General features: G+C 44.4%; 1 protein-coding gene across 5 annotated transcripts in view; it reads left to right on the top strand.

The window, feature by feature from the left end:
* Positions 1–12,173, top strand: part of ATF7IP2 (activating transcription factor 7 interacting protein 2) — a 33,839-nt gene that overhangs the window by 14,324 nt on the left and 7,342 nt on the right. For 4 of the 5 annotated variants that reach the window (XM_060282789.1, XM_060282790.1, XM_060282787.1 and 1 more), the window contains exons 2-8: positions 1,473–2,144; positions 4,808–4,938; positions 7,424–7,555; positions 8,598–8,669; positions 9,453–9,592; positions 10,185–10,252; positions 11,387–11,451. In XM_060282789.1, coding sequence (XP_060138772.1) covers positions 1,493–2,144; positions 4,808–4,938; positions 7,424–7,555; positions 8,598–8,669; positions 9,453–9,592; positions 10,185–10,252; positions 11,387–11,451 — 1,260 coding nt within the window. In that variant the 5' untranslated portion in view covers positions 1,473–1,492. Of the gene's footprint in view, positions 1–905; positions 1,085–1,472; positions 2,145–4,807; positions 4,939–7,423; positions 7,556–8,597; positions 8,670–9,452; positions 9,593–10,184; positions 10,253–11,386; positions 11,452–12,173 lie in introns of all 5 variants that reach the window. The other variant, XM_060282788.1, reaches the window with a different exon arrangement.

Raw genomic sequence — 12,173 nt, 5'->3', positions numbered from 1 at the left:
TATCCCTACTGGTCTATAAGTCAGTGGGTGGTGGCAGTATATATCTTTAGACTAAGTGGGCATTGGGACCGATATTTTTATATCTCACAAGTGGGGATTTGAACCCTCATCTCCCAGTTCAAAAAGGCAAGTTAAAGCATAAGTGGTAACCAAGGTTTGTTCATGACGTATTGCTCATGGTTTGAGGAAATTGTAGCATGAGCCTGGGTTCAGATGTAATGGCAAGTTTCCAGTTATGGACACCTCAATTTTAAGAACCATATTGATGAGCTGAAACGCTTGAGGAGGATGTGAGAAATAAGGATGCTGCTTTTTCACATAAACCACGAAAGTACCCAATTCTTACAGGGGCAACCAAGATTATCTAGGGTCTGGATAGCAAGCCATACAAGGATCGGTTGAGGGAATTTGGGTATGTTTAGCCTGGGAAAGAGGAGACTGAGAAGGCGATATGATAGCCATCTTCAAATATCTAAAACAGGCATAGGCAACCTTTGGCTCCCAGATGTTTTGGAACTACAACTCCCATGATCCCTGACCACTGGCCCTGTTAGCTAGGGATCATGGGAGTCGTAGTTCCAAAACATCTGGGAGCCAAAGGTTGCCTATGCCTGATCTAAAAGGATGTTGATTAAATCATTGGAGCAAGCTTCTTTTCTCCTGCTTTGGAGAGTAAGGTAAAGGGACCCTGACCATTAGGTCCAGTCGCGGACGACTCTGGGGTTGCGGCGCTCATCTCGCTTTACTGGCCGAAGGAGCCAGTGTACAGCTTCCAGGTCATGTGGCCAGCATGACTAAGCCACTTCTGGTGAACCAGAGCAGCGCACGGAAACACCGTTAACCTTCCCGCTGTAGCGGTCCCTATTTATCTACTTGCACTTTTTGGTGTGCTTTCGAACTGCTAGGTTGGCAGGAGCTGGGACCGAGCAATGGGAGCTCACCCCATCGCAGGGATTCGAACCACCGACCTTCTGATCGGCAAGCCCTAGGATCTTTGGTTTAGCCCACAGTGCCACCCGCGTCTAATGGCTTCAAGTTACAAGAAAGGAGATTCCAGCTAAACATCAGGAAGAACATTTTGACAGTAAGAGCTTTTCAACAGTGGAACGGACTTCCTTAGGAAGTTGCGGACTCTCCTTCCTTGGAGGATTTTAAGCAGAGGTTGGATGGCCATTTGTCATGGATGCTTTAGCCGAGATTCCTGCATTGCAAGTGGTTGTATTAGATGACCCTTGGAGTCCTTTGCAACTCTACAATTCTGTGATTAATGATAATAGTGTGTGGTGTGCACACCCCTTCCCAAACGAAACTGAATCTATTAAAAAGTTAGGCCTCTGATATATTGAACTGACTGCATTTAAATCTGGTGTAGGTTTAAATCAAATGTAGGTTACCTGATTCAAACCTTGATTAGCATCTTAAGGAAAATAATGTTTGATCTCAACTCATAAGATGTAATTATTGTGTTTTAGGGTGAGAAATTAATCCAAACATGGATGTCAGAAAGCCCTTGCGTGCCAAAAAGACGATGCCTCCAGGCTCCCGAAAGCAAGTGAAGATGCTGCATGAAATGAAGGCTGTCGAAGCAGCAGAAAGATTGGCAAGTGGTACCTCTGTTGTGGATAATCATGTTCATTTGAAAAGGGCTGAAACAAGTGGCTTATGCCAGAACTCTCCGGAAGTACCTAACCTTCAACTGGAATCAAAAGAAACTCTGTTGCACCCTCCAACATTAAGGGAGTCCGTAACCAATTTAGTTGTTAATTCTGAAATCAGTATTTATAACAGTAGTAGTGAAGGATCCCAAGATCTTCCCTACAAGGTTCGCACTAAAGATACTGATTTTAAGCAATTTCTGAATACTGGAACCTTACAGGATATACTGTATCATTACCTTCAAAAAGAACACAGTTCCCCATGTAAGCCGGTGGAAGTACACTTGAACTCTGAGCCACTTGCCCAGCTTTCTAGCCAATCGGAACATGAGCTTTCAGTCACCTCTCCTATGCGCAAGATCCCTGCCTTAGAAAAGGTAACCGAAATAAAAGGTGAAACGCTTGTTAAGCAAACTATGCCAGTATTGGAACAGGAAGGCGACAGATTCCAGTTGCTTGAGAAAAATACTAATTCTTCAGTATTGCCAGGTAATCATTTTTTTAAAAAAAATTATTGTTGTTACAATCATTAAGATAGCGTATCCTCTCAAGGCAATGTAGAGTAAATGTAACCAAATGAGCTAAACACAAAGAACGGTAGATAAATTTGAAATGGAACAAAAACAATACAAAATAGGATACTCATAACAGAGACTCATTCATCCAGCTGGGAGAATCTGTTAGAACAAAAATGTCTTTGATTGTTCCGGAAGGTGCAGATAATGGACTCCTGTCTTATCTCATTAGGGATATAGGGCTGGGTAATATATCATCCAAAACCGGCTTGAAGTCCATATTGTGATACTGGCTTCATAGTTTTTGACCTAGCAAAACATTACGAATCACAGTGTGGGGAAAACCATGAAGGCTGCCTAATAATAATAATAATAATATGAGCCTAGGGCTTGCTGATCAGAAGGTCGGCGGTTCGAATCCCTGTGACTGGGTGAGCTCCCGTTGCTTGGTCCCAGCTCCTGCCAACCTAGCAGTTCGAAAGCACGTCAAAATGCAAGTAGATAAATAGGAACCGCTACAGCGGGAAGGTAAACGTCATTTCCGTGTGCTGCTCTGGTTTGCCAGAAGCGGCTTTGTCATGCTGGCCACATGATCTGGAAGTTGTATGTCGGCTCCCTCGGCCAATAATGCGAGATGAGTGCGCAACCCCAGAGTCGGTCACGACTGGACCTAATGGTCAGTGGTCCCTTTACCTTTTAATGCTGCCTAATAATAATAATACAGTAATAATTTATTATTTATACCCCACCCATCTGGCTGGGTTTCCCCAGCCACTCTGGGCGGCTTCCAACACAAAAATACAATACAATAATCTATTAAACATTAAAAGCCTCCCTAAACAGGGCTGTCTTCAGATGTCTTCTTAAAATCTGGTAGCTGTCTTTTTCTTTGACATCTGATGGGAGGGCATTCCACAGCGCGGACGCCACTACCAAGAAGGCCCTCTGCCTGGTTCCCTGTAACTTGGCTTCTCACAACGAGGGAACTGCCAGAAGGCCCTCGGTACTGGACCTCAGTGTCCGGGCAGAACGATGGGGGTGGAGACGCTCCTTCAGGTATACTGGACCGAGGACATTTAGGGCTTTAAAGGTCAGCACCAACACTTTGAATTGTGCTCGGAAACGTACTGGGAGCCAATGTCGGTCTTTCAAGACCGGTGTTATGTGGTCTCGGTTGCCGCTCCCAGTCACCAGTCTAGCTGCCGCATTCTGGATTAGTTGTAGTTTCCAGGTCACCTTCAAAGATAGCCCCATGTAAAGCACATTGCAGTAGTCCAAGCGAGAGATAACTAGAGCAGGCACCACTCTGGTGAGACAGTCCGCGGGCAGGTAGGGTCTCAGCCTGCGTACCAGATGGAGCTAATAAACAGCTGCCCTGGACACAGAATTGACCTGCGCCTCCATGGACAGCTGTGAGTCCAAAATGACTCCCAGGCTGCACACCTGGTCCTTCAGGGACACACCCCATTCAGGACCAGGGAGTCCTCCACACCTGCCCGCCTTCTGAACCCCACAAACAGTACTTCTGTCTTGTCAGGATTCAACCTCAATCTGTTAGCCGCCATCCATCCTCCAACCGCCTCCAGGCACTCACACAGGACCTTCACTGGTTCTGATTTGAAAGAGAGGTAGAGCTGGGTACCATCTGCATACTGTCACCATAACCACTTCCTGTCTAGAGTGCTCACTATTCACATAGAAATGGGATGGGTTACAGTTCAAGAAATGGTTGCTTAAGCTTTAGAAGACCAGATTTTTTTGCTAAATGGTGGCCACTTGCGAAACTTCCCTCCTGCTGCCTCGTTCCAAGAGTGAGTGTGATGCTAGTTTGAGGCGGTTGCAGAAGACACTGTGCAGTTCATTTTAATCAAGTGAAATGACACAGTTGCTTAACTTCAGAGTGTTGGCGTGACTGAGATCACAGTACAGTGGAACCTCTGTTTACAACTACCTCTGTTTATAAACGCCTCCATTTACGAATGCCGTGGACCCGGGAGTGATTACATCCGGGTTCTGCGGCGTCGGATGCACAGATCGCGCATGCGCAGAAGCACTCTATCGGTGCTTTGCACACCTGCAAAAGCGTGCCTTCGGGGAGTGAATGCCTCCGTTTATGAACGCCTCCGTGGAACGGATTGCGTTCATAAACCGAGGTTCCACTACCATTTCAGGCCCCGTTCATTTCTGCAGAAACTAGAAAACTGCAGCCTTCTTTGAACCCTTCTTATATAACTGCTCCAAATCTTTCAGGGGAGGGGTGGGGGGTGTTTGCTCTTGGCTTGTAACGGGATTTTTAAAAATATAACTTACTGCAAAAGTTGCCTACGTCTTCAAAAACTAGAGCAAAAAACTGACTGCAGTACTGATTCAGCTTCACAAAAATCTGTTGCAGTGCATTGTTAATGTGATATAGTGGTTAGATTGTCCGATTAGGACCTGTGAGACCAGAGTTTAAAGCTCACTGGGTCAGTTTGGGTCAGTTGCTGTCCCTCTGCTTAACCTACGTAGTGTTATGAGGATAAAATGGGGAGGGGGAGAGCCATGTACTCCTTGGACAGAAAAGTGAAATATAAATGTCATAGTGGCAGTAGTAATGTTTTCCAGATTTCTTAGGGAATCCCTTCTGTCTCCTCAAAGATGGGGCTCAGAGGAAAAGGAGAATTTCAGAAACTCATGAAGGCATCTTTTCCAAATGCATCAAGAAATCCGATAAACCCGGAAAGGTTTGTGACAAAAGCTCAGAGAAAAGACATCATGCGTTGGAACAGGTGAGTTGCTTTGTATGAGAAGTCACTGCAGTTATGCTGAAATAATGAAATTGAAGCAGGGTTGCTAATGGAAAACTGTTCTGGGTGTGTGGCTTGTGCTTTTCCAGTCATCCTAAGATCAGTGCTCTTGGACTGATTTAAAAAAAAAAAAGCCGGGACTGAAAGTCTTGATAGTTTTGAGTTGTTCATTTCAGCCTTGCGTAACTACTGCTATTTTTGTTTTGCTATCTCACTTGAAGCCCTGCTGGGGCTGGACAAGTCCAAAGGTAATGCTGCATGTGGCAGTGATGTTGCTGTGTAAATTGGGGTTTGGAATCTCCCACCAAACTTAAGCCTTGCATCAGAGCTAGTCCTCAATGCAGCCAGTTCCCTCTGTTTCTAGCCTGTTCCATTCTGAAGGCTCATAATGAGTAACAAATGATTTTTATTTCTTAACTAAAAGCATTTAATCAAAGCTTTGTTTTGCTGTCTGATCCAGGGGCTACCAAGTATTTCTAGTAGGTATTATTATCATTATTGAATTTATTCCCTTCCCTTCACCATCAGGTCCCACAGAATTAAGAATAGTTAAAGCACATTAGTCACAAGAATATGGTGGGTTCTGAAAATGCACATCTCCAGTAAAGAGGTGTGCTTTCATTTTCCCAAAGCAAAGTTGTTAACACTGAACTATGGCCCTTTCCCACTGAAATACACAGGGAAGTGCTGTAGCCCAGTTTAGAACGTGCCTTTCTGCATCGTATGCTTTTCTCTGTATTTCCGTTCCTCTTATTCTTTTGCTTTTCAGTTAACCAAAGCAGCATCATTAGTAGTAAGCAAAGAGAGCACATAGCTCTCCTAGGCCCCAGTAACAGAGTTTGTAGGCTGATACTATGTCAATTAGAGACTGACCAGAGCCAGTGGAAGATGATTGACAACTTGATAAGATAAAGGGAGTTTTAGGTAAACAACTCCAAATATAGGGTGTCCAATTGGAAGGCCAGGTAAAGAGCATGAATTGTTCGTGCTTTGCTGTAACCAATAATATTGCAGAGATGGTAAGGGCACAAGAGCATCATGTATTCCGAATGCTATATAGATGCCTTGAATTATTGTACAGTGGTACCTTGGTTCTTGATCCGTTCCAAAACCAAACCGTTCCAAAAGCAAGGCACGCTTTCCCATAGAAAGTAATACAAAACGGATTGATCCATAAAACGAAAGCAATAATCAATGTACTGTACTGTAAGACAGTATTGTAGATTATTTAAAAAATATTATTATTTTCTTGCGCGGATGATAGTCATTGTTTGGAGGGGGGACTTTTATTCATTTCTGCAGTCACACAATCAATCAATCAGCTGAACTGGGCTCCACACAGTCACAAAAACAAATGAACCGAAAACGCCTCAAAAACGCAAAATAAATAGCAAAACCAAAACCGCCAAATAAAGTGGTACCTTGGTTCTCGAACGTAATCCGTTCCGGAAGTCTGTTTGACTTCCGAAATGTTCGAAAACCAAGGCTCAGCTTCTGATTGGTGCAGGCACCCCGGAAACAATAGCCGACAGCCGCATCGGACGTTCGGCTTCCAAAAAATGTTTGAAAACCGGAACACTCCACTGGGACTTCTTTGTTCTTACTACAGTAAGCAATAAAGCTGATCTTTCCAACACGCCTTTCTCTCGATTGGGAAAGGACCAGGCGTAATTTCCAGACCTTCCTTTTGAAGGGTAACAGTGCCTGGGTGTTCACTGTTGCTGGCATTGGACTGTAAGTTAAGAACTCTGTTTGTCTCTACCTAATCCTGGACAAGAATTTCCCCAGTTAATTCCAGGGGGGGGGCAGCTGCATCTACACCCCCCTCTGCATGTGTGGCAGAGGAGGGTTTCTATTCATACAGAAATCCAAATAGCTTCTTGAGGCATCTGTGTTTTAGCCTCTCCAGTTACATGGCGTGGAACACACTTTCAGCAGAGATTTTGCAGGCACCCTCACTTTTGACTTTCAGACTTATTTAAGCTGGCAGGCCTTTATCACAGTTTTAAGTTTGTTTGTTTGTTTGATCAGCCAATCTCGCCTTAATGATTATCTGCAGCTTTATTTTATTTTATTTTAATGGTGTTTGTTTTATGCTAAGGATGATGTGATGCTAATGAACCACTTCAGTTAAAAAAAAATCCACAAGGACTTTTGCACAGGACTTTGGGCAGCTTGACCTCTGGATTTACACATCATTTTTTATAAAAAAGTATTCCATGTATTCAAGCAACCCGGGTGCATGGAGTTTGTCGGATGGCTCTTTGGATCCCGGCCTGGGTGCATGTTCGGGGTGAGCAACAGAAGCTGTTGCAGGGGAAAGTTTTATTCATGTTGGACTTGTTGCTTTCTGCCATGCAAAAGGTGCTATGTGTCGAGTCAGAGCTTTTAAAGCTTCCCGCTTTCTAATAATTTCTTGATTTAAAGAGTGCATGCTTATGTGTCTCCCCCCCCACACCTGTTGTAGGTCAAGTGCTTTATTCAAAGTCAGCTGGACAGTTCTCTGAAAACCTTGGATCACAGCCTCGAACTTCTAAACCAAAGAATCGACCACACGCAGTGCCTCCAGAAGAACGAAGCGATAGCTATTAAAATTGTAGTAAGACAATGTTCCATTTTAAAAGCCTTGTCTCTCAGTCATGGTTTAATACATTAAAATTATAGGACACAAACTTGTACGTATGAAGTAGTTTTTTAAATTTTATTTGACTGGAGCCTGTTGCATCTCTACAAGGCTGGCATCAGAAGCTGGTGTTATCAGGCATTTGCCAAGGCTCACATCCTGATGAGAGGTTCTTCGATGACCTCTGGCACCCCTGGCTCTGCTTTTCCTCCCTGCCATCACTGCCTGTCCCTCTGCCTTCTCTGAGCATTCAGTGGCAGGAGCAAGGCAGAAGAGGAGGGAGCATCTTGCCAATGGCCCCTGCAAAACCTGGAGCCAGCACGTTATATATCTGTATATAGAAATATGGCCCATAAGTCACGTATTGTAGAGATCCCACTGCTGGCTACCGTTAGACTTGTCAATTTAACCCATGGTGTACAAATGTCTGACACCTTGCATGCAGCTGAGACCCTCTACATGGCATGTTGGCATGATAAAGTGGCACAGGAAAGGGGGCTGGCCTGGCAGGGTGGCTGAGGGATGCAAAGAGGTCTTAAGGGGGAGGGAGTTTTAGGAGTGGGCAGTTCAGGAGCAGAGGGTTAAAGAAGTAAGGCAGAGAAGGGAGCAGTAAGTCAGGAAAGCAACACTGAGGAGGAAAGGAGAGCAAGGTTTTCCAAATAAACCTTTTTTTGTATGGCAAAGAGAGTAGCAGAGTCTCATTGCGATTGCCATAAAAGGAGCGAGAGGAAGGAATGATAGACTTGCAGTTAGCACAAGTGGTTTGGTGGTGGGATTCCTTTTCAGACACTGGGGAAAGGGGAAGTAGCAACTCGGACATTCCGTCAGATTTATTTGTTAGAAGCCATTGGTCATTGCAAAAACACAAAATGCTGTTTGAAGTACATCCTTGAGCCTACTAGCCCAAACCCTTAGCTCCAGATATTTAGAGTTGCTTCAGTGCAACTGTGAGTGCTGCTCCCCTTGTTCTCAAGTTTTTCTGCAGGCCGATGCAAGCTCTTCTTTCTTTCTCTTGCAGAAGAAAATCTCTAGGCTTGACAGGCGCATTGATGCTATAATAAGAAGCCAGAAGAGAAAATCATCTAGAAATGTAAGGCCCTGCATGCTACAGCACTATAATATACTACAACACTCCATCATTGACGGAAACAACTATTGCTAAGCCATTTGCCCAGTGTCTTAATTCCCTTGAGCTCAGAAAATGCTGTAGTACCTCAAGGTGGCCACTGCAACACAGTCATATGTATGTACTGTGTTTGAGTATGACTGTACTGTGTTTGAGTATGACTGGTTGGGCATGCAGAAGGGGATCCCATCAATGGATTCTGCACACTGAAAGAGAGGTTCCAGCTTCACTTCCTAACAGAGTGCCTGACAGGCCACTGCAGACAGGTTTGAATTTTAAAATGTGTAGGGGATTGAGTTGCCTTCTAGGGAAACTAGCAGTGCAGCAGATGACAGCAACAAAGCCTTTATTTTTTTGTGGTGGGGTAAGGCTTTGCCTTTCCATCTTTGGACAGCCGGGTTTTAAGAACAGTGAAGAGCAGGCGCAGTTCCCCGATGTTCTTCACAGGCGAACTGAATGAAACAGTGGTCTGTGGGGACCCATGATCTAATGGGTTTAAGTTAAAAGTTTCAGGTGAACATCAGGAATAACCTCTTGACAGTGGGACCCAAATGCTTACTGATGGGGAACAGAAATATACTTTAGTCAGCATGTGAGAGAACGCAACAGTTACACCGGCTTTAATACCATCAAGAAGGAGATGCTTCCATTATGAAGGAGCCTGATTATTCATACTGGAATATTCATACTGGATTATTCATGTGGAATACACAGTGTACAAGTTATTTTTTTCTCTTTCCTTCCCAGGCCCTCCCTACAAGAGCACCTTTGCAAAATGAAACACTAGATTGCCCCAGCCCTCAACATGGCAATGCAAACAGCATGCCAGCACTGTCTAAAGAGACACCATCCAATCTTAACAAAACTATCCCTAAAAACACAGAAAGGTAAGTCTCCCCTTCAGCATGGCAGCTGGCCTTGTTCATTGGCTGCATGCTTGGGAAGTGCAAGTATCAGTCCATGAAAAGCAGGCTTACATTACTGTTCTCTGCATTTAGCAACACACATGCTATAACACCTTAAAGGTAAAGGGACCCCTGACCATTAGATCCAGTCGTGACCGACTCTGGGGTTGCGGCGCTCATCTCGCGTTATTTGCCGAGGGAGCCGGCGTACAGCTTCCAGGTCATGTAGCCAGAATGACAACCAGAGCAGCGCACGGAAACGCCGTTTACCTTCCCGCTGTAGCGGTACCTATTTATCTACCTGCACTGTGACATGCTTTCGAACTGCTAGGTTGGCAGGAGCTGGGACTGAGCAACGGGAGCTCACCCCATCGCGGGGATTCGAACCGCTGACCTTCTGATCGGCAAGCCCTAGGCTCTGTGGTTTAACCCACAGCGCCAGCTGCGTCCCAGTGCTATAACACCTACTTCCCCCATTATTCATTTCACAAGTAAGATTTTGTTGCCTTAAGTGGAGGTGCTGGGTTCTTTTACATTTCTGCATAACCTATTTTGCATTCCTTTTTTTAATCAGCTCTGAAGACATTATATGCATTTCTTGGGTGAAAAAAAGCTCAGACGTGGGAACGGTGAATCCTACAGGTACAGGAAACTAAGTTCTCCTTTCCCCTATTTTAAAAGAAACTTTTCAACAGTATGGGTCTTGTTTTGCAGCTGATTTTTAGGTTATGTTTTAAATATGCACACCATCTGCAAAGGACAATTAGCGTGGTTCGAGAGGCAGAATAACACTGATATTTCATAGACTTGTAGAGTTACATGGTACTTGTAAGAGTGTAAGTCCCATTGATTGCCTCGTCAACTGCATCAATCAATTCTTTGACTCAGCTCGGCTGTCAAACTTGGCAGGCAGGTCCTGGACAAAATTGCCAGGATCATTTGGACATACAGTGGTGCCTCGCTAGACAAATTTGTTCCACGGGTCTTTTCTTATAATGAAAAATTCGTCTAGCGAATCCCATAGGAATGCATTGAATTTTTTTTTGCCCATAGGAACGCATTAATTGAATTTCAATGCATTCCTATGGGAAACCGCGATTCGCTAGACGAATTTTTCGTAAAATGAATTCGTCTAGCGAGGCAACCTCTGCTAGAAAAAACCTTTCGTTAAGCGGAAATTTCGTTAAGCAGGGCATTCGTTAAGCGAGGCACCACTTTAATTTGATGCCAGAGTTTGGCAATACAGTGGTGCCTCGCTAGATGAATTTAATTCGCTCCATGGGTCTTTTCTTATAACGAAAAATTCGTCTAGCGAATCCCATAGGAATGCATTAATTGAATTTCAATGCATTCCTATGGGAAACCGCGATTCACTAGACGAATTTTTCGAAAAACGAATTTGTCTAGCGAGGCAACCTCCGCTCGAAAAATCCTTTCGTTAAGCAGGGCATTCGTTAAGCGAGGCACCACTGTACATGATTGAGCTCAGAAAGGAGACACGTCATGGTACATCTGCAAAACCAGATGCCTTCATCTGCCCCACCTGCAGTAAAGCATGTTTCTCCTATATCAGTCTCTATAGACAAAGCAGGCACTGTAACTCTCCAACTGTTTGACTTTATCCCGGATGGTGCAGTCTTCCATTGTTGCAAATCTGATTGCCCACTCCACATCCAATTTAGCAGATTGGTGAAGGCTTCTGCAGAGGAAAGCCAAGATCTGTTGTCAGACGAGTTCAAGCGTTTTAAACTTTTCACTTCTGTCAAATTCCCTTAGGTGTTCAGCAGAAAGAAGCTTCTGTAAATGCCACTACTTCAGCTGAAACTCCATGCAACTCTAAGGTCAGTTTTAACGACTCTTCCCCCACTCCCCCTACCCCGTCCATAGAATTGTAGAGTGGGAAGAGACCCCAAGGGTCATCTAATCCCCCAAGAGGTCCACCCCCTTCCAAAGTAGTCCATTCCACGGTCAAACAGCTCTTGCCATCAGAAATGACTTCCTAAAGTTTAGTCGGAATCTCCTTTCTTGTAATTCAAAACCATTGGTTTGGCTCCTGCCCTCCGGAGAAGCAGAAAATAAGTTTGCTCCATCTTCCAAGTATTCCTTAAGATTCACTTCTCTGGTGCAACTAGGATTTTATTCCTTTCCCCCATCCTATAACGAAAGGATCTGAATGATGAATGACTCTAAAATGTGCGGGGGGGGGGGGTTAAGCACAACAAATAAATTTGTCATCCACATCATCTGTGGCTGTGACATTTTGGGCCTTGCCACATGATCAGAGTGTGCCCAGTTATACTGAATTGGGGGACCCCCTTAAGAGCTGGAACCCTCCAGATCTTGCTCTGCAAGGTAAATTACATACACAAGCCTCCTGGCCTCATTTGAAACACTTGCCTGCCCATCTGCGCCAGCTTGAGTCCCAAAAGAACTTACACTAAGCGAACGTTACCATGGGAATATTGATCAGTGGCAATGTACTACCTTAAATCTAGAATGTGAACAGCTTGTTTTATCATAGAATCATATAGTTTGATTTGTTTTGGGGAACATATATTAGGAA

The sequence above is a fragment of the Zootoca vivipara genome, chromosome 14 (assembly GCF_963506605.1).
Source record: "Zootoca vivipara chromosome 14, rZooViv1.1, whole genome shotgun sequence".
NCBI lineage: Eukaryota > Metazoa > Chordata > Lepidosauria > Squamata > Lacertidae > Zootoca > Zootoca vivipara.
Note: the sequence above shows the minus strand (reverse complement) of the source record. Positions and strands in the feature narration are given on the sequence as shown.